Source organism: Suncus etruscus, chromosome 14, assembly GCF_024139225.1.
Source record: "Suncus etruscus isolate mSunEtr1 chromosome 14, mSunEtr1.pri.cur, whole genome shotgun sequence".
Taxonomy (NCBI): domain Eukaryota; kingdom Metazoa; phylum Chordata; class Mammalia; order Eulipotyphla; family Soricidae; genus Suncus; species Suncus etruscus.
The window spans coordinates 47,893,588-47,918,309 of record NC_064861.1 but is presented as its reverse complement, the minus strand read 5'-3'; the positions used below and the strand labels follow the sequence as shown (position 1 = coordinate 47,918,309).

At 38.7% G+C, this 24,722-nt stretch overlaps 1 protein-coding gene across 1 annotated transcript in view; it reads left to right on the top strand.

Moving 5' to 3' along the window:
• The window catches only part of RPGRIP1L (RPGRIP1 like), a 139,474-nt gene that overhangs the window by 1,087 nt on the left and 113,665 nt on the right, over positions 1-24,722 (top strand). The window contains exons 2-5 of the mRNA XM_049786057.1: positions 2,589-2,680; positions 4,349-4,490; positions 10,140-10,438; positions 23,358-23,460. Of these exons, the coding sequence (XP_049642014.1) occupies positions 2,596-2,680; positions 4,349-4,490; positions 10,140-10,438; positions 23,358-23,460 (629 nt within the window). The 5' untranslated portion in view covers positions 2,589-2,595. The remainder of the gene's footprint in view (positions 1-2,588; positions 2,681-4,348; positions 4,491-10,139; positions 10,439-23,357; positions 23,461-24,722) is intronic.

Here is a 24,722-nt window from a genome sequence, read left to right as displayed (position 1 = left end):
ATTAGCATCGTGGGGCCAGATAATTTTTGTTTTGGTTCTTCCGCACTGAAGAATATTTAACATTTAACATCATCTCTTACCTCCAGATGCCATTAACAGTACTAATTTCCCAATTGCGACAATCACAGATATCACTAAATAGCCTTTTTCAATTGTGTGACCTTGAGGAAATTATCTAAATTGTGTCTGATCTCTGTAAGTTAGGAATCACTTGAATAACATATCAGATAGTTAATTTTTACAAGCTGAATGCTTTGAGGAGTGCCTGCCACATCTGAGTAAGCATTCAATATGTGTATCATCATCATCAATATTTAATTATAAGAGCTATCATAACTCGATCATGGAAAAGTTGTTTTCACAATACTTGGTCAGTAGCAATGGCCTGTATTTAAATTTTTTTTTTGTAATTTGGGTCCTCAGATCGACCTTTTTTGTAGCAGTGTTTTCAAAAATTGATTTCCCATATATAATTCTAGGGTGGTATCAAAGCAGACTGCATTGGTGGGTTTTTTTTTCACTTTTTATGATGTTACAATAAAAATGATAAACCTTGACCCTAAAAGATATCGCATATAAGCATGCATATAAAATTTTGACTCCCGGGGCTGGAGAGATAGCATGGAGGTAAGGTGTTGGCTTTGTGTGCAGAAGGTTGGTGGTTCGAATTCCGGCATCCCATGTGGTCCCCTGAGCCTGCCAGGAGCGATTTCTGAGCATAGAGCCAGGAGTAATCCCTAAGCGCTGCAGGGTATGACCCCAAAAACAAAAAAATAAATAAATAAATAAATAATAAAAATAAATAAAAATTTTACTCCCTAGGCAGACCCTGAGAATTCATTCATTCATTCCACATCTGTTCACTGAATATCTGTTAGTGCCTTGCTTTGTGCAAGCCTGTAAGAATATAGAGCTGAACAAAACAACTCTCTTGATAATCTCCATCTTGGCACTTTTTTTTTCTTTAAAGTACAAACAGGGTTTATTGAAAAGTACTGAGGGAAGGAGAGGGAAAGGATAAGGGGAAAGTGTAATGTGCTTAAGAGCGAACGTGACTTCACCAAAGGTGACAAAGGTGGAAAGAGTCCCAGTACACATCCCAACTTATGAAAGTAGTATAAAGTCTATTTCCCTAGAGGGGAGATGTGGGTGATATGTGGACATGTGCACCATGGTACTTCTTAATTGACAGTTTTCATTTGGATTTATGTGGAAGCTTAAAATAGAAGCACTTTAAAAGGGACCGGATCGGTGACCACGTGGTAGGGCATTTGCCTGACCACGCGGCTGACCTAGGACGGACGGACCATGGTTTGACGTCCCATATGGTCCCCCAAACCTGGAGCGATTTCTGAGCGCATAGCCAGGAGTAACCCCTGAGCGTCACTTGGTGTGTTCCAAAAACAGGGGGGAAAAAAAACTTAAAAAAATTTTTTCCTGCTAGACCTTTCCATGGATATTCACATACAAAATTAATTTATTGTGATGCATCTCTGTAAAGAAGAGAAACTAAAAATTCCAGAATTAGCAAAACAGCCTGTTTGCTAACGTTGGAAATTCTGGGATCTACTCATGCCAACAAAGATCACACACAAACACACACACACAAGTCCAATACATGAATATGAACCTCCTTATTTTTTATTATATTTAATTTATTTTGTTTGTTTTTGTATTTTGGGCTACACCCAGCAGTGCTCAGGGGTTACTCCTAGCTTTGAGGAAATCGCTTCTGGCAGAAATCACTCCTGGCAGGCTCAGGGGACCATATGGGATGCCAGGAATCGAACCCAGGTCGGTCCTGTGCAAGGCAAACGCCCTACTGCTATGCTATCTATCCAGCCCCAAATATGAAGTCCTTCACAAAACTTGGAACAACCCATTACTTTTTGATCAAGTTTAAAATACTCATACTATTGGCATACTGTTATAGCATATAATGCCATGTATTATCACATAGTATAATGGCATAATATAATGTGTATACTATTGGCAATTTTTTGTTAAATTCTCTTAATTTTCCTATAGAACAATTCTAAGATAATTCCCCATATTTTTCGTGGTGCTGGGGATTGAATTCAGGATCACACACATGCAAGGGCAAACACTGTCATGTGAGCTTTATCCCTGACACTCTCCATTATTATTTTTTTAAATTAAGAACGAAAATTGATTTGACCAATTAAACTAATCATATTTGAATCAAATTTCTAATGTGTTTCTCCACCCACCACCCACTCCCAAGAAAGCTGCTATATTTGGGCATCAGAAGAAATAGGAGGTGAAAAGATGCTTTTCTTAAGTTTGGGGAGTTCATTTTTATTTTAGATGAGAGAAGGAAGAATGATAATCTTACCTCATTTCCTAAGCAAACTATAGGAAATATACTGTTGAAAAGAACACTGTCTCTATGATTGAATGCAGCATTTCTTTTAGAGTAGAAGCTTTCATCTTCTTGAAACAGCACATGTGGGCAATAAGAGGTCCATTAAAGTTCTAGTGCCACATTCACTTTATGTGGTTCATTCCATTGCATAGTTAGTGTTATGACTTGGAAAATTTTTATTTGAATTTTCTTTCCCCCATAGATAGGCCATGTCTGGTCCAACGGATGAGACGGCTGGAGACCTGCCTGTGAAAGATATAGGTCTAAACCTCTTTGGAATGGGAGGGTTACAAGGTATGGCCAGCTGTTATTTATTACAGTTATGAACTTTGATCAGTAACTTCTTTACTTTTAATTTAGAGTATTGCTGATATTCATACAAACCAAGCCATTTAAGTAACTATATAGCTCTTGATTGGACTATACAAGATGGAGCATTTTAGAGAGCAGCATATGGTATTTTACTGTATGCATCAATTATCAACAGCTCATAGAAAATGTAAAATTCCCCTCTGTTCTGATAAAGAATTGTTATAAATCATCTTTTAAAATTCCATTCATCAGTAGAAACTACGCAAGGAGTTTCAAGCCTCCAAACTGAATTGCCTGGTTTAAATCACATTCACCATTAAAATGCTTCTTTGTGTTTAAATTTTATATGGGAGGAAATTCCATATTTTTTTTTAAACTTTTTCCTTTCAAGTAGAGTATCTCAAAATGGCTTGTTTATCCAAGAAATATTGACTTTGTTTTATCATTTAATATACATTAAAAGTCTTCTTTATCCTTTAATACCGCTACTTTAAAAAAAACTGTACTTTTAAAGTAAGGAAGGAGAATAATTATTAATAGATTAACTATTGTTATTAATTTTATTATTAATAACAGAATTATTATTAATCATAATAGTGAAAGTGGTCATCTTGAAGTACTATAGAACCATGATCAATGTATTAATCAATAAAAAAGATAAATTTCACTACTCAGCTTTAAAATGTCCACAAAAGCTCTGCTTAAGTGTATGTAATTATCACTGAATTTTAAGTTCAGATTTTGCCCTCTGTATCTTTAATCTTTGTCCATTTGTTCTTTGTTTTATTTAGAGGACTGTTAAAAAATTGACCTACTTGACAGTGATATGAAAAAGACGTCAAATTTAAGTATCTGGGGCCAAATATAAAGCTCAGTGTGTAAGGCCTTTGGTTTACTCCCTGATAAATGGGAGGGGAGGGAAGGAGGAAGCTTTTGGATTTCATATAGAATCCTGGTTGTTTTTGGTGTTATGACTCCTCTCTTTAATTAAAAAAAAAATCACAAGTTACTGATTGTTTTTGTTTGTTCAATATTCAGAGTATAAATGTCAAAGTCTTTATTGACTCAACTTTCATCATACATTCTATATATATTTTTAGGAGAGGGATAAATCTGGCAAGTCCTCAGAAACCATTTAGAACCAGAGATTGAACCTCGGGCTAAGGAGTGTGTGATTTTTTTTTTCTAGAGCCCTGGATTCAATTCTTGATCCCACATGTTTCCAGGAGCATTACCCTCATGTCCTCGCAAAACAACTACAATAATGATAATAATAATAAATATAATTAATTCTTTATAAAAATGTTCTAAGGGGCCATAGAGATAGCTCAAATGGCTGAAAACATACCTTAATACCTTGTAAGCAGAAGACCTGAAGCACTGCTGGGAGTATCCCCCTCAAAACAGGAACCTGGAGTAACTCCCCAAAACTGCTAAGCGTGGCCCAAATACTAGCCAAGATTTCTTCACTCATTTCTAAATAGTGATATGAATAGTTCTATAATTTTTATTAAAATATTTTTAAAATAATGTTATTTGGAAGTTTCAAAGAAAAAAAATGTCTGAGATGTGTACATTAAATTTTATTGACAGTTTGTTTTTAGAAACTATACTAAATAATTCGCTACTAATTACTTGACATTTTTACAGAAACTTCAGCATGGACTGCAAAGTCTCGCCAGGCAGTGTCACGTATCAGTCGTGAAGAATTAGAAGACAAATTTTTGCGTTTGCATGATGAAAATACCTTACTTAAACAGCATGCCCGAAAGCAAGAGGATAAAATTAAAAGGTTATGATAAAATTTTGACTTTTAACTTTTTTATCCTGTCTCTGTTTGGAGAGTGTACTTTTTTATAAACTTCATAGAAAGCTCTACCTTGAATAATAAATTGGGTTATAAATAATGCAATTTTTAGAAATGAAAAACTTTACAAACTAGAATAAGAAAGCCGAAGGGGGCCAGAACAGTGGCACAAGCTGTAGGCGTCTGCCTTTCGCGCGCTAGCCTAGAACAGACCACGGTTCAATCCCCTGGTGTCCCATATGGTCCCACAAGTCAGGAGCAAATTTTGAGCGTAGAGCCAGGAATAACCCCTGAGCATCACTGGGTGTGGCCAAAAAAAAAAACAAAAGAAAATCATAATAATTATGAATATTACGTGTGAGGTCATTTGAAATCAGAGCTAATAACTAAGAGTACCTTATATAGATCATATCTATGAATAACTTTGGACTTAGAGGCCAGAGATAAGGCTAAGTAGGTACAACATATACTCCCATCTTTGAGGTCCTATGTGCATTCTCAATAAAAATAATAAGTAAGCATTTGGTTTAATATTTACAGTTTTATAAGCAAAATGTCTTAAATGTAAGTTTTTAAATTTGTTTATTTTGAAGTCCACATTTGGTTGTACTCAGAGATGATTGCTGGTTCTATGCTTAAGATTGACTCCTACTGGTGCTTAGAGGAACATAGGTGGTATTGGGGATTCGAACCAGGTCCATGCAAAGCTAGTGCCTTACCTCTGTACTATCTTTTCAGGACCAAGCATCTGTTACAAACATCTTGATCTTATAATGAAAATTTTAAAAGTAATTAGCATTCAGGGCCAGAGCAATAGCACAGCAGGTAGGGCTTCTGCCTTACAGGCCTGGGTTTGATTCCCAGCATTCTTTTTTTTTTTTTTTTTGGTTTTTTGGGTCAAACCCGGCAGCGCTCAGGAATTCCTCCTGGCTCTATGCTCAGAAATCGCTCCTGGCAGGCTCGGGAGACCATATGGGATGCCGGGATTTGAACCGCCATCCTTCTGCATGAAAGGCAAATGCCCTACCTCCATGTTATCTCTCCGACCCCGATGCTATATGGTTCCCCCAAGCCTGCCAGGGATGATTTCTGAACTCAGACCCAGGAGTAACCCTTGAGCTCCGCCAGGTGTTTAGCATTCTAAGATATTTCTTTAGAATTTGAGATTTACTGGAGTTTAATGAATACATAGGATTTAATGGCAAGATTTCAAACTGCATATATTTAACTTTGCTTGGATTTATCTAGGACTTGTTAATGAGACTTCTCTATAATGAAACAGTCACTTCTTGTTTGTTTGTTTGTTTGTTTGGTGGCTATACCCGGTGATGCTCAGAAGTTACTCCTGGCTATGCGCTCAGAAATCGCTCCTGGCTTTGAAGGCCATATAGGACACCTGGGATCTAACCGCGGTTCGTCCTAGGCTAGCACAGGCAAGGCAAGGGCCTTACTGCTCGCGACACTGCTCCAGCCCTGAAACACTCACTTTTACGTGCAAAATGATTCTTAGGAGTTCATACTCTTGGTTCTTGTCGAGAAATACTATGACTAATTAGAATATGTACACTAACATTCAGAGGTATGAACAAGTGTGTATGTATATTTTTGTTCTAGGATCAATGAAAAACTTGAGAAAGCTATGAAAAGCAGAAAATTTCCTGCTTAAAATTATACTAAAGCTCCCCTCCTCTATTAGACTCTATTCAGTTTAGTGTTAATTGAATTCAGAATTAAAGTTAGTTCTATTTTTATGTTCTAGACTTCATTGCTGTGTGTGTGTGTGTGTGTGTGTGTGTGTGTGTGTGTGTGTGTGTGTGTGTGTGTGTGTGTGTGTGTGTGTGTGTTTGCTTTTGGGGCGGATGTATTTTGGGTTTCGGTGGATTTTGCTGTTGTTTTAGTTTTGTTTTTTTGTTTTGTTTTGTTTTGGTTTGGTTTTTTGGTTTTTTGGTTTTTGGGTCCCACCTGGCAGCGCTCAGGGGTTACTCCTGGCTCTGTGCTCAGAAATCGCCCCTGGCAGGCATGGGGGACCATATGGGAAGCTGAGACTCAAACCACTATCCTTCTGCATGCAAGGCAAATGCCCTACCTCCAGGCTATCTCTCTGACCCTGTTGTTTTAGTTTTGAGGCCATACCTAGCTCAGGCTTACTCCTGGCTCTAGGATTAAGCTCAGAGATCATTCCTGGCAGTTTTCAAGACTTTACACTATGTTGGGAATCAAACCCGGGTTGGCTGCATGCAAAGTAAGCACCTTAACCTTTGTGCCATCACCCTGATCTCTGGACTTCATTTCAGTGATATTCTTAGGTATAGATATATATGGAGCACTTTATGTTGAGTTGGTTTTTGGGTGAGGATTATGGCTTTTTCAAAATCTGACTCTCTTGACTCCTCTGACCAGAAATAAAGTTATATCAGCCTATCAAAATGAGACAGTGTAAGACAACTAAACATTGTGGTGTTTGTTTTTTATAAGACTACTGGCTGGTAAAAAATAAATTTATACCCTTGACCTTATTAAATTTGTTTTAACAAAAGAAAAATAGAAAATATGGGAACAGTGTGTTAAGTTGTATGCCTGTGTTCTATTGCTCTCTACTACCACTTATCAGGGAATTTTATTTTATTGAGACCCCCTGATTTGGATCTAATGTCCTAAAATCTAAATTTCTTCTCAACTTCTTACCACTGACACTATCTAGGTACCTGCACAGGTTTGGAATTGTTTTTCTTTCCTTTCATTTTTTTTGGGGGGGGGCACACCCGGCAGTGGTAAGGGTTACTTGTGACTGTGCTCAGAAGTCATTCCTGGCAGGTTCAGGGGACCATATGGGATGCCAGGGATTGAATCCAGTTGGCAGGTGTAAGGAAAATCCCCACACACACACTGTGCTATGACTACAGCCCCCTAGAATTGATTTTTTATAGGGGGACACACCCAGCAGCGCTCAGGGGTTACTCTTGGCTCTGCACTCAGAATCACTCCTGGAAAATTCGGAACCATATGGAATATCAGGGATCGAACCCAGGTCCAACCTAGGTCATCTGCATGCAAGGCAAACACCCTATTGCTGTGCTGTCACTCTGGTCCCTAGAATTGCTTTTCTTAAGCTGGAGAGATAGTGCAAGTGGTAGAGCACATGTCTAGCATGGGCAGGTCCTGAAGTTCAGTCATGAGCACTATAGGCCCTCTAACCCAACACTACTGGGCATGGCCCATATAAATTTATCCTTAGGAGATCATTAATATTTTTTATATAAAAACAGACTTTTAAAGACACCTTTTAAAGTAAGTAGTCAGGGCAGGAAAGATAGTAGAGGGGTTAAGGTGCTTGGCTGAACCCAGTTTGATCCCCCAGCACTGCATATGGATCCCGGAAATGGCCCTGGAGCACCACTGGGTATGGTCTAAAATAATAATAAATTTAAGAAATAAAGTAAGTAGTAAAACTTAACCAGATTATTACATGTTGTTATGAGAATAATCAAGCCAAATACACAACAGATATTATTAGATAGATGCCAAAAGTTTGAGGGGCCGGTGAGGTGGCACTAGAGGTAAGGTGTGTCTGCCTTGCAAGCACTAGCCAAGAAAGGACCAAGGTTCAATTCCCCCTCACCCTACCCCCCGCGTTCCCATATGGTCCCCCCAAGCCAGGGGCAATTTCTGAGCGCTTAGCCAGGAGTAACCCCTGAGCATCAAACGGGTGTGGCCCAAAAAACCAAAAAAAAAAAAAGTTTATTTGACCATCTCTGAATGAATTTCAGGTCACTCTATTGCTATGTTTACCTAGTCTTAAAAATTGAGTTATTTATTTTTCTCTAGATATTGACTACTTGTTCTTATTCAATTTTGTGTTGTTTTGTTTTTGTTTCTTTTAGTTTTGGTTTTGGTTTTGCCATACCCAGAGGTGCTCAGGGCTAACTCCTGGCTTTGCCCTCAGGGATCTTCCTGGCAGTGCTGAGGGGACCATTTGCAGTGCCCAGGTATAGAACCTGGGCTAGTCATAAGCAAGGAAAGCACCTTAACCCCTATGCTGTACTATCTCACCAGCCCCATTAAGTGTTTTTCTTTTTGAATGTAACCTGTCTGAAAGTTCTCTGTAACAGAAGATTCAGATATTTAGGTTGACATATCACTTAGATGGCTTTTTTCCTGTAGATAAGCTCTTAATTGGGCACCTGATCCTAAACTCATTAAAGCCTAGGTAGAGTATGTAATGGTAGAGTATGCGACTCTTCTGGGCTCAGATACCGGGGCTGCTGTCTCAGTGATGTATCATTCTCTGGATTAGGTGGAAAAGAAAGCTATCCATTGATTATTTCACTAGGGTGTTTGTGGTACTCCTGGTTCTTGGATTTTATTATCCTCTATCCCTTATAAAGCATATTTAATGGATGTGCCTCAAGGGAAAGAGAAAACTATCTTAACTGATTATGTTATGCATAGCTCTCCCTCATGCCACGTGCTGGAGGCCAAGTAGCCAAAATGGGTAGAGAGACATGTATTATTACCATTTTTACAGAGGACTCTGCTTAGGGCAAAAGAAAAAAAAATCGGTAGTTCTATGACATCCCAAAGCTGTTATTTTTTTTTTTTAATTTCACTTTTGTTCTCTTAAGTAAAAGCTTCTGTCCGTAATCATGCTAAAATAAAGCAAACCCCATTTAAAGAAAAATGAAGTGTGTTTTTATTTTCAATCTCCTGTCTGGGTCTTTATAAAAATAGATTCTCTATAAAACTAGAATCAGCTATTGAAGATGTGCGACCAATTTTGTAAAGTCTTGAACTTGTGTCTCTCATCAAAGCCACCTTTTCTTTCTTGTCCTGCCAAGATTTTTCCATTCACTGTCAGGCATGTTTTCTGTACGTGTAGATTACATCACCCCCATGTGCCCTTTCTGTCTTTTGTTCTGTCCAACTAGTTTTTATCAAAACTTAAAAGAGTCAAAGGTATAAAACTGCTGAGATATATCAAAAGCACAATGGATATGTAAACTTAAAGGTAGCATTAAAATAATATTTTTTTCATCGAATTATTTTCTGCCATTAGACATGCATATTTCTGAACACTAAACAACTTTTATTTTAATATGTCTCACTTTGGTTACTTTTGCATTTTTATGGACTTTTAACTGAATATATATATGGAACTCACTTTTATATATTTGTAATATGTCTTAATCTTATAGAAACCGAATACATTATATCAACTAAATACCGCTTAGACTTAACACAGTTTTCAAAACTTTCAACTTACCGTGGATTGCAGATATAACCCATCACATCCACAATCTGTAGCTACATTTAAGCTCATACAGCATTCCTACATAAGGTCATGCGTTAAAAATTGCATTTGAAGAACATATGGAGTAAATATGTGTCCTCTCTTTACTAACCTTAAATGATAAGCCTTAGGAAACTGTTATTTGTCAGTGCTATAAAGCAGATTGTTGCCCAGTGGTTTCAATTATCATCAAAGGCTTCTTCACAGGCAGTAATAGTTACATCAAAACCTGAAATTTATTATTCAGGTTCTGCACTGAAGTCTTCACAGTGATTATGTTCCTTTCAACAGAATGCATTTTATGCTGACTTCTCACATTCCTTTTCATCTTTTTATTATTTCCCTAGAATGGCCACCAAGTTAATACGGCTAGTTAATGACAAAAAAAGATATGAGCGGGTTGGTGGCGGCCCCAAGCGGCTGGGACGAGATGTGGAAATGGAAGAAATGATTGAACGACTGCAAGAGAAAGTTCATGAGCTTGAAAGACAAAATGAAGTCCTCAAAAACAGACTAATTTCAGCCAAACAACAACTTCAAATCCAGGGTCACAGGCAAACTCCCTATAATTATGTGCAATCCCGCGTTAACACTGGGCGTAGAAAAGCAAATGAAACTGCAGGCTTCCAGGAATGTCCCAAGAAAGGTAAAGAAAATTTGGATTAAGTCCCAAATATTTTTTAAAAGTTTTTAATTGGTTACTTTACATGTCAAGTTTTATTACTGTATTATTCATGCTTATAAATGACTTTAGAAAGAGGTGAGAAAAATAATTTTTGACTTTTTGATAAAAATCCTTTTAATATTAGCATCAAAGCTTTATTTAAGAATCACTGCATTATATTTCAATTTGATTAGTTAATGCAAAAGTCACCAAAATGATCCATATTAAAAATTGCTTAGTGTTCAAGAAACATGCATATTTAACAGCAGAAAATAATTAGATGAACAAAGCTGTGAGTTAGTTTTAACTGACAGAGGAAATAAATTTGAAATTAAGTAAAATATGAGTTAATTTCTTATGATACATGTAGGAATCGGATTGTTTTGGGGTAAAAGAGACAAGAGCTAGTCTGCTCCTAAACGATCCTTCTTACTTTTATATGAGTACATTTAACTTCTTTGACCAAAGGCCATTGAAAATTTACAAAATTGTAAAAAATCGTTTTCATTATATAAAGATAACATAGATGAAATATGCACATAAGTAGAGGTTTGAAAATTTTGGTTTTGGGCCAGAGAAATCGTATAGGGGTTAAGATGCTTGCTTTGCATGCACCTTTTTAACATACTTGATTCTCAAACCACCAAGCACCCTCACCCTGGCCACCACCAAATGTGACCCACCCACCCTCAAATTAAAGAAAAAAGAAAAGTTGAGTTCTTTCTCTACTTACTTGCTAAGGCTTTAGACAAAACCTCTAATGATCCTACACAGTTTCTTTTACATAGAAAACAAAAAAATACAAGCAGTGAGTATAAAGTTCTCTTCCATCTCCAAAAATGACCATTTTGAATCACCTTAAATCTGTCCAACTTACATGGCAATTCAACTTCATAGGTAAGACAATGTAGAAATCAAACTATAGCTAACAAATTTCCAAGTTCTCTCCACTCATACACAATCTTTATAATGAAACAAAAGCTAGTAAGTATTTTTAAAACATTATTTCAGCTACTAGATAAAGAAATTAATTTTAGCTCTAATGGTCTCATTTGGATTAGATTTCATGTGAAGCCCTAGCATTTAGGGGCATTAAGAATATTGTGTAAAAATTTTAATTTATTGAGAAAGAAATAAAATACCATGTGAACAGAAAGGGAGAAAAAAATGTATTCTTTTTTTTTTTTTTTTCTTCTCTCTAGCCAAACCGTTAATACTATCTGGTCCCTAGACAGAGAGTCCTTTGAAATCAGTAATGCCTTCACTCAGACAGGAGGCAGCTGCAGGATGAAAGAGGTCTTGGCCACTCATAGCTATGTGAGATTGGCAACAGACTTTGAATATAACTAAAGTCTTAATAATGAATTAAAAATTAGAAAATATATTTAATTCCTAGCACAGCATGATCCCTCCCCTGAGCTCTTCTGGGATCTATCTTCATCCACAGTATCAGAGTAGTCACCCCCCCAAAAAAATTATAAAATAGGTTCTGCCAGTAATTAACTTTGTGTCTGAAAGACCTCCCAGGGCTTTATTTTACTAATCTGAAAAATGGAGTGAAGACACCAGATGAGGTAAAAGACCAGAAAATGGTCACTCCACAATAATATGTTTTATGTTTTTAAATCACATATCTTCTTTAAATCTTAGTTTTGTCATCTATGACTGTAGCTGGAAAAATTAATGTCCATTGTCGACAAGGTCTTTTATGGTTAAAAAAAAAAAAAAAAAACCCGAGGACCAGAAGGATAACACAGAGAATAGGGTAGACATTTGCCTTGCACATGGTTGACCTGGGTTAAATCTTCGTCATCTCATATGGTCCCCCAAACCTGCAAGGAATGATTTCTGAGCACAAAGCCAAGAGTAATTACTGAGCACCACAGGGTGTGACCCAAAAACCAAACCAAATATACATACATACATACATACATACATACATACATACATACATACATACATACATAAAACTGAAAACATTTAAATTAAAATGAGATTGGTGGGGTAAGTTGCCATGGTGATAGGATAGGTGTTTGAATATTGCATGCCTCCTGAAATTGAACTATGAATAACTTTGTAAAGCATGGTGCCTTGATTAAAAAAAGAAAGAAGGGATGAAGTGATACAGTGAAGCAGTACAAAGAAAGGATGAAACAGTAGAGTGGATAGAGCATTTGCCTTCCATGCAACAAAGCCAGTTTTAATTCCTGATACCCCTTATGACTGAAGTATAGTCAAGAGTAACTCTTGTGTGGTGGAGAGCGAGGGAGTAACCCCTGAGCACCACTGGGTGTGGCACCCAAAACACAAACAATGACAACAAAAAAAGAATAAACTAAATAGCAAACAAGCTACTTTATTGCTATGAACTGTTGTTTGTTTAATTTTAATTAGTAAAATTTGCTTAGATTTCTCCCCCTGAAGAAAAGATTCAGCAGAGGCCTTTCCCCTGTGTCTGTAAACTCTTCAGAGTATATACCTTTTTCCTTTTTTTATTTTTTTATCATATCTTTATTTTTTCTGTTTTTTTATTAATATCTTTATTTAAACACCTTGATTACAAATATGATTGTAGTTGGGTTTCAGTCATGTAAAGAACACTCCCCTTCACCAGTACAGTATTCCCATCACCAATGTCCCAAATCTACCTCCTCCCCCACCCCACCCCAGCCTGCACTCTAGACAAGCTTTCTACTTCCCTCATACATTCACTTGTTATAATAGTTCTCAATGTAGTTATTTCTCTAACTGCACTCATCACTCTGTGGTGAGCTTCATGTCTTTGAGCTGGACCTTTCAGCCCTCCTCTCTTTTGTCTCTGAGAATTATTGCAAAAATGTCTTTTACTTTTCTTAAAACCCATAGATGAGTGAAACAATACTGCATCTATCTCTCTCTAACTTATTTCACTCAGCATAATAGATTCCATGGACATCCAGGTATAGAAAATTTCCTGACTGCATCTCTCCTGATGGCTGCAAAATATCCCATTGTGTATATGTACCACAGTTTCTTTAGCCATTCATCTGTTGAAGGGCATCTTGGTTGTTTCCAGAGTCTGGCTATTGTAATGAGCGCTGTAATGAATATTGGTGTGAGAAAGGAATTTTTGAATTGTATTTTTGTGTTCCTAGGGTGTAGCCCTAGGAGTAGTATAGCTGGATCATATGGGAGTTCAGTTTCCAATTTTTGGAGGAATCTCCATATTTGTTTCCATAAAGATTGGACTAGATGGCATTCCCACTAGCAGTGAATAACAGTGCCTTTCTATCCACATCCCGCGAACACTACTTGTTCTCATTCTTTGTGATGTGCGCCAATCTCTGTGGTGTGAGATAGTACCTCATAGTTGTCTTGATTTGCATCTCCCTGATGATTAATATGTGGAGCATTTTTTCATGTGCCTTTTGGCCATTTATATTTTTTCTTTGACAAAGTGTTCGTTTTTTGATGAGATTAGATGTTTTTTTTTCTTGTAAACTTCTATCAGTGCGTTGTATATTTTGGATATTAGCCCCTTACCTGATGAGTATTGGGTGAATAGTTTCTCCCACTCATTGGGTGGCTCTTATATCCTGGGCAATATTTCTTTTGAGGTGCAGAAGCTTCTCAGCTTAATATATTCTCATCTGCTTATCTCTGCTTCCACTAGTTTGTAGAATGCAGTTTCCTTCTTGAAAATGCCTTTAGGCTCAATGTCATGGAGTTGTTTTGCATACGTGTTGTTCTATATACCTAATCGTCTTTAATCTATTTGGATTTTATCTTCCTACATGGTGTTAGCTGGGGGTCTGAGTTCGCTTTTTTTGTAAATGGCTAACCAGTTGTGCCAAAACCACTTGTTGATGAAGCTTTCCTTGCTCCTTTTAGGATTTCTTGCTCTTTTTTCAAAAATTAGGTGATTGTATGTCTGGAGAACATTCTCTGAGTACTCAAGCCTGTTCCACTGATCTGCAGGTCTTTTTTTATTTCAGTAGCATGCTGTTTTGATAACTATTGCTTTGTAATACAGTTAAAAGTTGGGGCAAGTAATGCCTCCCATATTCCTTTTCCCAAGAATTGCTTTAGCTATTCGAGGGTATTTATTGCTCCAAATGAATTTCAAAATTGTTTGATCCATTTCTTTGAAGAATGTCATGGATATCTTTAGAGGGATTGCATTAAATCTGTACAATGCTTTGGGGAGTATTGCCATTTTAATTATGTTAATCCTGCCAATACATGAGCAGAGTGTGTTCTGCGTGTCCTCTCTTATTTCTTGGAGCAGGGCTTTGTAGTTTTCTTTGTATAGGCCCTTCACATCTTTGGTCAAGTTGACACCAAGATATTTGATTTTGTGTGACACTAATATCAATGGGGTTGTTTTCTTAAAATCCATTTCTTCCCTATTATTATTGGTGTATTACAAGGCCATTGATTTCTGTGTGTTAATTTTGTAGCCTGCCACATTGCTATATGAATCTATTGATTCAGGAAGCTCTTTGGTAGAGTCTTTAGGATTTTCTTTTTTTTTTTTTTTTTTTTCGGTTCTCCGGGCCACACCCGTTTGATGCTCAGGGGTTACTCCTGGCTAAGCGCTCAGAAATCGCCCCTGGCTTGGGGGGACCATATGGGACGCCAGGGATTGAACCATGATCCTTCCTTGGCTAGCGCTTGCAAGGCAGACATCTTACCTCTAGCGCCACCTTGCCAGCCCGAGTCTTTAGGATTTTCTGAGTATCATGTCATCTGCAAACAGTGACAGCTTGACTTCTTCCTTTCCTATCTGAATTTTCTTGATATCTTTTTCTTGCCTAATTGCTATATCAAGTACTTACAGTACTATGTTGAATAAGAGTAGTGAGAGAGGACAGCCTTGTCTTGTACCAGAATTTAGAGGGAAGGCTTTTATTTTTTCTCCATTGAGGATAGTATTTGCCATTGGCTTGTGGTAGATGGCCTTGACTATACTGAGAAAGGTTCCTTTCATTCCCATCTTGCTGAGAGTTTTGATCAAGAATGGGTGTTGGAACTTATCAAATGCTTTCTCTGTGTCTATTGATATGATCATGTGATTTTTATTTTTCTTGTTGTTGATGTTGTGAATTATGTTGATAGATTTACGGATGTTAAACCATCCTTGCATTCCTGCAATGAAACCTACTTGATCACAGTGAATGATCTTTTTATTTATTTTTTTTTTTTTTTGGTTTTTTGGGCCACATCCATTTTGATTCTCAGAGATTACTCCTGGCTAAGCACTCAGAAATTGCCCCTGGCTTGGGGGGAACATATGGGACGCTGGGGGATCGAACCCTGGTCCTTTCTTTGGCTAGCGCTTGCAAGGCAGACACCTTACCTGTAGCGCCACCTCATCAGCCCCGTGAATGATCTTCTTGATGAGCATTGGATCCTATTTGCTAGGATTTTGTTGAGGATCTTTGCATCTGTGTTCATCAGGGATATTGGTCTGTAATTTTCTTTTTTGGCAGCATCTCTGTCTGGTTTGGGTATCAAGGTGATGTTGGCTTTGTAAAAGCTATTTGGAAGTGTTCCCGTTTTTTCAGTTTCTTGAAAGAGCCTGGCCAGGATTGGTAGTAGTTCCTCTTGAAAGGTTTGAAAGAATTCATTAGTGAAGGGGCCGGGTAGGTGGCGCTGGAGGTAAGGTGTCTGCCTTGCAAGCGCTAGCCAAGGAAGGACCGTGGTTCGATCCCCGGCGTCCCATATGGTCCCCTCAAGCCAGGGGCGATTTCTGAGCACATAGCCAGGAGTAACCCCTGAGCGTCAAAGGGGTGTGGCCCAAAAACCAAAAAAAAAAAAAATTCATTAGTGAATCCATCTGGGCCTGGGCTTTTGTTTTTGGGCAGACATTTGATTACCGTTTTAATTTCCTCAATAGTAGTGATGGGGCTGTTTAGATATGCTACATCCTCCTTATTTAGCCATGGAAGGTTATAGGAGTCCAAGAATTTATCCATTTCTTCCAGGTTCTCATGTTTAGTGGTATAGAGTTTCTCAAAGTAGTCTCTGGTTACTCTTTGAATCTGCAATATCTGTAGTGATCTCCCCCTTTTCATTTCTAATACGGGTTATCAAGTTTCTCTTTCTCTTTTTTTGTGAGTTTTGCCAATGGTCTGTCAATCTTGTTTATTTTTTTCAAAGAACCAACTTCTACTTTTGTTGATCTTTCGGGCTGAGTGCAGTATTCTAGGTAAAGCCTCCATTTCATTCAGTCTTGTCACAATATCCCACCACTGTCTTCTGGCCTTGAGAGTTTATTGTGACATGTCTGCTGTAAATCTTAAGGATGCTCCTTTGAATGTAATTTCCCTTTTTGATCTTGCTGCTTTCGTATTCTATCTCTATCTGTGGGATTCATCATTGTGACTAGAATGTGTCTTGGGGTGTTTTTCTTTGTGTCTCTTTTAGCTGGTATTCTTCAGGCATGCAGGATTTGATTGCATGCAGTCTTTAGCTCTGGGAGTTTCTCTGTGATAATGTCTTTTTTGTTTTGTTTTGGTTTTGGGTCACACCCGGCAGCGCTCAGGGATTACTCCTGGCTCATGCTCAGAAATTGCTCCTGGCAGGCTCGTGGGACCATATGGGATGCCAGGATTCGAACCACTGTCCTTCTGCATGCAAGGCAAGCGCCCTACCTCATGTTATCTCTGACCCCTGTGATGATGTCTTTGACTGTTGATTCTTCCAGGGGAATCTCCTTCCTGGGCCTCTGGGACTCCAGTGATTCTTATGTTGCTTTTGTTGAGTTTATCAAAGACTTCTATTGTCATCTGTTCACATTCCTTGAGTATTTGTTCCATTGTCTAATTGTTTGCCTTAAGCTTCTTTTCCAATCTCTTCTGCTGTATGGAGTTGTTCTGCATTTCATCTTCCAGTTCACTGATTCTGTCCTCGGCTGCTGTTACCCTGTTGGAGAGGCTTTCAATTGAGGTTTTCAGTTCAGCTACCATGTTTTTCAGATCTGTTATTTCAGTTTAGAGTTTTCTGATTTCTGTCTTTGTGTTCTGTTCAGCTAGAGCTATGTTTTCTTTGATTTCCGTGAGGATCCTCTATATTTCTATTCTAAACTCCTTACCTAGAGATTAATCGGACGGTTGGTATTTTGGGGGTCATCATAGCTATCATCTTCATTCTCTGTGCATGTGTTTGCCTGCAAGGTTTCCCATTTTCATGCACGTAGTGTGATTTTTTTCTGTGTGTTATGGTGGAGTTCATAAGTTAGAAAGAGCGCGAGGCCACAAAGCGGAGTGCCCAAGCTCTTCTGAGTCCTCCAGGAGACAGTTTTTGCTGGGCCCTTCCTGGCTCTCCCAAGAGAGCTTCAGGAGAGAGAAGAGAAGAGAAACACGCAACGTGGACAGGTCCCCTCGGTCTCTCCCAGTCGCCAGTCTCACAGCAGGGCAGACCCTCTCACCTGCCTTCACAGACAAAGGAGTCACCTCTCAACCTGGCGCCTCTGGTAGTTGGTTTTCACTCATTCAGTCTTGGCCTTTTGGCCTGAGCGGCTCCAGGAGACAGTCTCTCCCAGTCACCAATCTCCTCAAATCTTTATTTAAGCACCATAATTACAAACATGATAGTAGTTGGGTTTCAGTCATAAACAGAACACCCCCTTTCCACACCAATGTCCCTTTCTTCTTCCTCCACCCCTGCCTGTATTCAAGGCAGGCATTCTCCTCTCATTCATTAACATTGTCAGACCTTTTTCTTACTGTGGTACGAAGTTCAAGACATAGCAGCTGCACAATACATTAAGTATACTTTCCTAACCAATATCTTTCTAAATAAACTTAAAGCATAATGATCAAGTTTTATATGTTAGTAACCTAACAGACTCTTCAAGGCTGGATCTTGGGCCAAACATGTCAAAAATATCCCAACCCAGGGGCCAGAGCAATAGTGCAGCGGTAAGGTGTTTGCCTTGCACAATACAGGATGGACCCAGTTCAAATCCTGACATCCCATATGGTCCCCCAAGCCTGCCAAGAGGTACTTCTGAACACAGAGCCAGGTGTGACCCAAAAATAACAACAACAACAACAACAACAACAAAAATCCCAACCTAGAGTGACAGGAGGAACAGAAGGGAGAAACCCCAGACCTCTCTAGTCACTAAAAGCTTTAGCCCCAACCTATTGAACAGTATTATCATTATCTGTTTGTGCCTTATCAGTATAAAGAATGAAAAGTATAGATATAGGAAAAGGTATCGGTATGATTTTATGACATAGAAACAATTCTTTTTTGTTTGTTTGTTTGTTCGGCCACACCCATTTGATGCTCAGGGGTTACTCCTGGCTAAGCACTCAGAAATTACCCCTGGCTTGGGGGGGATGCCGGGGGATCGAACCGTGGTCCTTCCTTGGCTAGCACTTGCAAGGCAGACACCTTACCTCTAGCGCCACCTCACCGGCCCCAACAATGCTTAAGAACTAGTAGAAGACATTTTTAGGGACAAGAGAAGCAGTATAATGGGTAGGGTGCTTGCCTTGCACACAGAGGACCCAGGTTTGATGCCCTAGCACCTCATATGATTGCTATCAGGAGTGATCAGTGTCAGGAGTGTCAGCACAGAGACAGAAATGAGCTATGAGCACCACCAGGGTGCCCCCACCAAATTGGTTTTTGTAAAGTGATTTAAGTTATAACTATTGATTTTTTTTCCTCTAGTTTTGGATACACACCTGACAGTGCTCAGAACCTACTCCTGACTCAGTGATCAGAGGTCATTTCTGGTGGTAATTAAAGGGTCACCCACTTTAAGATAAAGAACATGGGCCCTGCATGCAAAATATGCATAATATATCCTGAGAGCTATCTCCCTCTGCCCTAGAAATTTTGTTGTTGTTTTTTTAAGGTTTAGTGATATTCCATTTTTTCCATGATCAATGTAAAACAAAATGTTTAAGAAGTAGTTTTCTGGTGCCAGGAAAATGACTCAGTGGCAAGTCAATGGGTTCCATCCCATGCACCCCCACAATGCCTCTCCACAAGTACTGGCAGAGTAGCCATGGTTTCTCTGAGCAATGTTTGGCTGAGCTCCACACCATCAGTCTGTACCACCTTTTGGTCCCACCATAAGATTCAGAGACAGTGACTACAACCCCCAAAGCACCATTGGGGTGTGCCACTATTTGAGAAAAAATTAGCATTACTGCCATTAGTATTTAATTGGCAAATTTTAACACAGTAAACTTTTAATATTATAGACCATTTTCTGTTCATTATTGAATTACATTAAATAAGAAAGTCTGGGGGGAGAGAAATTCTAGGAAATAGCAACTAATAGTTCTATTATTATTATTATTATTATTATTATTATTATTATTATTATTATTATTATTATTATTATTATTATTATTTGGTTTTTGGGTCACACCCGGCGGTGCTCAGGGGTTACTCCTGGCTGTCTGCTCAGAAATTGCTCTTGGCAGGCACCAGGGGGACCATATGGGAAACCGTGATTCGAACCAACCACCTTTGGTCCTGCATCAGCTGCTTGCAAGGCAAACGCCGCTGTGCTATCTCTCCGGGCCCTAGTTCTATTATTCTAATTAAACTTTTCATTTTCTTTTAGATATTTAAGGGGAGGCTTCCCAAGCAGGGCTCAGGAGACCTAGGTTCCATTCTGGTGACTCAGGCCAGCCATAGGATGCAGAACCTGGTGGTACTGTGGAATTGCCCAAACCTTCTTCAGGGCTCTGGAATAGCACCTGGGCATGCCCTAATGAGACTCCACTGCTGGAGATCCAACTAGGGTCAGCTATGTGCAAGTCACAACCCTTAACTCCTGTACAATCTCTTCATCCCTTGCAATTCTTATTTTTAAAAAGCCAAATTTCCTAAGGAGAATTTCTATTTTTTTTCTCTTGTAGCTTCACATCTGGGATTATTCTTTATTTTAAAATCTAAATTAGGGTCAAAGAGCTAGCTCAGTGGGCATGATCTGCATAATGACGCCGAGTTTTGATGTCCTGTGCTGCAGTTTCCTCAAGCACTGCCAGGAGTATTTCTTGGCCCCCAAACAAGAAAAGACTCTAAGTTATTTGGGACCAGGATACTAATCAAAGGTCTAGAGCACGTGCTTTGCATGTGGGTCCCTGGACTTACTCCCCAGCCAACATGGTTCCCCAGATACCAGTGAGGATGTCACCCAAGCCCTGAGCTAGAATATAAATGCTAAATAACGCTTATAGCATTTGGCTTATATTTTCAATGGTGAGACCAGAGTTGTGAAATTGTATTTAACTATTTTCATGAAGAAAAATTATATTTTAAGTGAGCAACAAAATACTTTATGCAAAAGTATCATCTTTGGAGAAATAAAGCCAAGAGTAATCCCTGAGCACCACTTGATGTAGCCAAAAAATATCCAAATCATCCCTTTTCAAGTTACTCTTATTTAAATATAGGTTTTTCTGGGGTTTGTGAGATAGTACTGTGACTAAGACTCTTGTTTTGGCGTAGCAAAACAGTTTTTGATTTGTGGCCAAGTTTGATTTGTGGCCCAAGTTCTTGAGCACAGAACCAGGAGTAAGCCATGAACACAGCCAGATGTGACTCAGAATTCTCCCCCAAAATACTTTAAAACATTTTTTGGGGGCCCGGAGAGATAGCACAGCGGCGTTTGCCTTGCAAGCAGCCGATCCAGGACCTAAGGTGATTGGTTTGAATCCCGGTGTCCCATATGGTCCCCCGTGCCTGCCAGGAGCTATTTCTGAGCAGACAGCCAGGAATAACCCCTGAGCACTGCCGGGTGTGGCCCAAAAACAAACAAACAAACAAACAAAAAAAAAACAAAACATTTTTTTGGAAGTCTATTTTCCTTCATGCTTCAGTTTGTATTATGAAGATCTATACTAAAGACATGGATATTTTAGAAATTACTTCAGGAATTCTAAATCTAAGTCAGGGGTCTCAAACTCCTGGCCCACGGGCCACAAACGGCCCTCTGTACAACATTTTGTGGCCCTGCCCTAGAGGAATCTTTTTTTGTTTTGTTTTGTTTTAGTTGTTTGGGTCATACACCCCCAATGTTCAAGGCTTACTATTGACTTTGCACTCAAGGATCACCCCGACTTTGCCTCCTGCGGCCCCCAGGTAAATTGAGTTTGAGACCCCTGATCTAAGTTGAATCTAATTATTTCTAGGTAAATTGATTTCCATTATACATTTTTAAGTTGTTATAACTGATTTAACTTTAATCAATAGCAAAACATTTTAGGCAAGAAAGGAAGGGTATTTAATTATTTAACATTAAGATAGACTAAAACTAGGTAATCACCTGAAATTGTGACCCAGAACAGGGGTACAGAGCACTTTTATAAGAGCTTTTCTGGCGATTATAGCAATGCTGAAACAAAGAGAAGTCGGCACAAAGATGGGAGTTTTTTACTGTTCACTTCTCCAAAGTACACTGAGACACACTGAGGCAGGAGGGGCCCAACGTACGGCTTAGCTGGGGATGTTGTTGCTTGAACCTATTTGATAGATTGTTTTAGGTCCTGTTTTTTGGTGGTCTCAGTCCTCTTCGCCTAGGTAACAGGTTGAAGTTGATCCTTCTGTCTGGTCAGCTTAATGATTTATGACCTTTTTGTTTGTTTGTTTGTTTTATTATTTTGGATTACACTTAGCAGCTCTATGTTCAGAAATCGCTCTTGGCAGGCTCAGGGGACCATATGGGATGCTGGGATTCGAACCACCAACCTTCTGCATGCAAGGCAAATGCCTTATCTCCATGCTATCTCTCCAGCCCCATGATTTATGACCTTTATACCAGCAACCAGAACAGGCCAATTAGGACTCCTGCCTCTAGCTGCCTCCTTGGTTACCTGTGCTTAACTCCCTGCTCATGTTTACCAGTGTCCCATCATTGCAATTCTACATCAGGATAAGGCATTTCTTTTTTTTTTTTTTCTTTTTTTTTGGTTTTTGGGTCACACCCAGCGGTGCTCCGGGGTTACTCCTGGCTGTCTGCTCAGAAATAGCTCCTGGCAGGCACGGGGACCATATGGGACACCTGGATTCAAACCAACCACCTTAGGTCCTGGATTGGCTGCTTGCAAGGCAAACACCGTTCTGCTATCTCTCCGGGCCCAGGATAAGGCATTTCTTAATTCAAAGTGTATAGAGAGAACAGCAAAAAAACTTGAGTTTACCTCTTATATATCACAAAGTGGACAGTGCTTGCTGCTGTGTTTTATGCTTACAGATGACTTAGTTCTAATACCTTTTGTAGCTAATCCTCTTAAGCACACACCCTGTTTTACTATCCAGAGCACACATCCTGCCTTCTTTAATCCCCATATCCTGTCTTCCCTTAAACACAGAAGCACAAACCTTGCTATAATTCCCTTTCACATCCCACTGATTGGCTGACACAGAGTCAACTTCCTTATCTCTCCTAAAATAAATAAATATCCATTTCCCATCTAAAATAAACTGAGTTACTCTCCAGAAGAGGCTGGTGGATGTTTCTTTGGGAGTGCTCTACTGGCCTGAGATCCAACTCACCAGTGACTTCTACTCTTCGCATCTGATCTTTCTGGCTTTTTTTTTTTTTTGGTTTTTGGGCCACACCCGGCAGTGCTCAGGGGTTACTCCTGGCTGTCTGCTCAGAAATAGCTCCTGGCAGGCACGGGGGACCATATGGGACACCGGGATTTGAACCAACCACCTTTGGTCCTGGATCGGCTGCTTGCAAGGCAAATGCCGCTGTGATATCTCTCCAGGCCCCTTTCTGGTTTTTTTTTTTACACCTTGGGCTATGTAGTTCTACTTTTAAGTACTCTAGAATGTACATTGTACAAAAAAATTCATTGTGTTATATTATGAATATTCTTAACAAACTAAGAATCCTTTTCTTTCTAACTAGATATCTATAATCTCATTGATTTTTATTTAGGTAATAAAGTCCAAAGTGGAGATGTAGCAGAAACTGTACACTCTGTGCCTACAAAATATGGCAGCAGTTTACTTGAAGAAGCCAGAGGAGAAATAAGAAATTTGTATGTATTTTAAAGTCATTTTCAAACTTTATTCATTGTGCCATTTTTTAATTTTTACTTTTATTTTAAATGAAATGGATTTATAAGGCATTTGTTCCACTAAAATAAAGTTTATTTTGGAGGCTAAAACAGATATTATATACCAAATAATGTTTTTAGGAAAATGAACAACGTCATCAATGGAAGGATTTGTAGAGTAGTAGTTGTAGAGTAGTTGTATTATTGTTATAAAAATTGTTTTTTAAAAAGTTTTTTTAAAACCAGTAATTTAGAGTTAGAGGCAGTGTTCTGCCCCCCCCCCATGGAAAAATTACAAGATATTTTAGATCCTGAATTAATCAGCATTTGTTTGCTTAAAAAGAAAATTGACCAGAGAGATCATTTATTGAGCTATACTGCAAGCTACACAGTTTCCAGTACTACAGATAGTTTCCCCCAAGCAATGCCTGAAGTAACCCTGGAACAACCCCTGAGTACCAATAGATATGGCCAAAACAAAAGAAAAAAGAAAAAGAGACTGGATTAGAGATTTGGCTTAACAGTTGGAGTACTCAAAACATGTTAGATATTGTTTAAGTCTAATTCTTCATCATACTGTCATTTAATGAAAATTACTTCTGCCACATTAAGCTTACTGTTTTCAGTTAATCAAAGCATCCTGGGTGATTTCTATGTCTGAAGTTATACAAATGAAAATAAGATTCTAGCTTCACAAAAACCTTCACCTGGGTCATCAGGAATCACCATTCAAAAATGATGAAAGGAATCTCAAGACAGTCAAGTTCTATACTTTATATATAGTTTCCTAAGAATAAATGGGCTTCAGGGTTTTTTTCTTCTTTAAATAGCCGTTATAGTAATGATTAGTTTGTTGGAAAATACTAAAATACTAGATTTAACCAGCTGAAAAACTAGTGCTCGTGCCAGTTTCCCGAGATTCAGATACAGGGATGCTGCCAATCGTGATAGAAACAACTACATGCCAAAGATGATGAGGTTTTGGTTTGCAGATTTCCTAAAGGGTTCATTTAGGTGGGAGAGGTGGATGGTATCCATGAAAGAACAAAGGTATTATGAGTTATATGAAGATGAACAGACTATCAAATACATTGTAGGTGGTCAATAAAATACCTACTTCAATGAATTAAGCCAACTACAGTCCTTTGCTTTAGACCAATAAAATGTCCACTTGAATGAAGTAAGCCAACTACAATCCTTTGCGCAGCATGATGCCTCATAAAAAAGCAACATCTTGAATATTT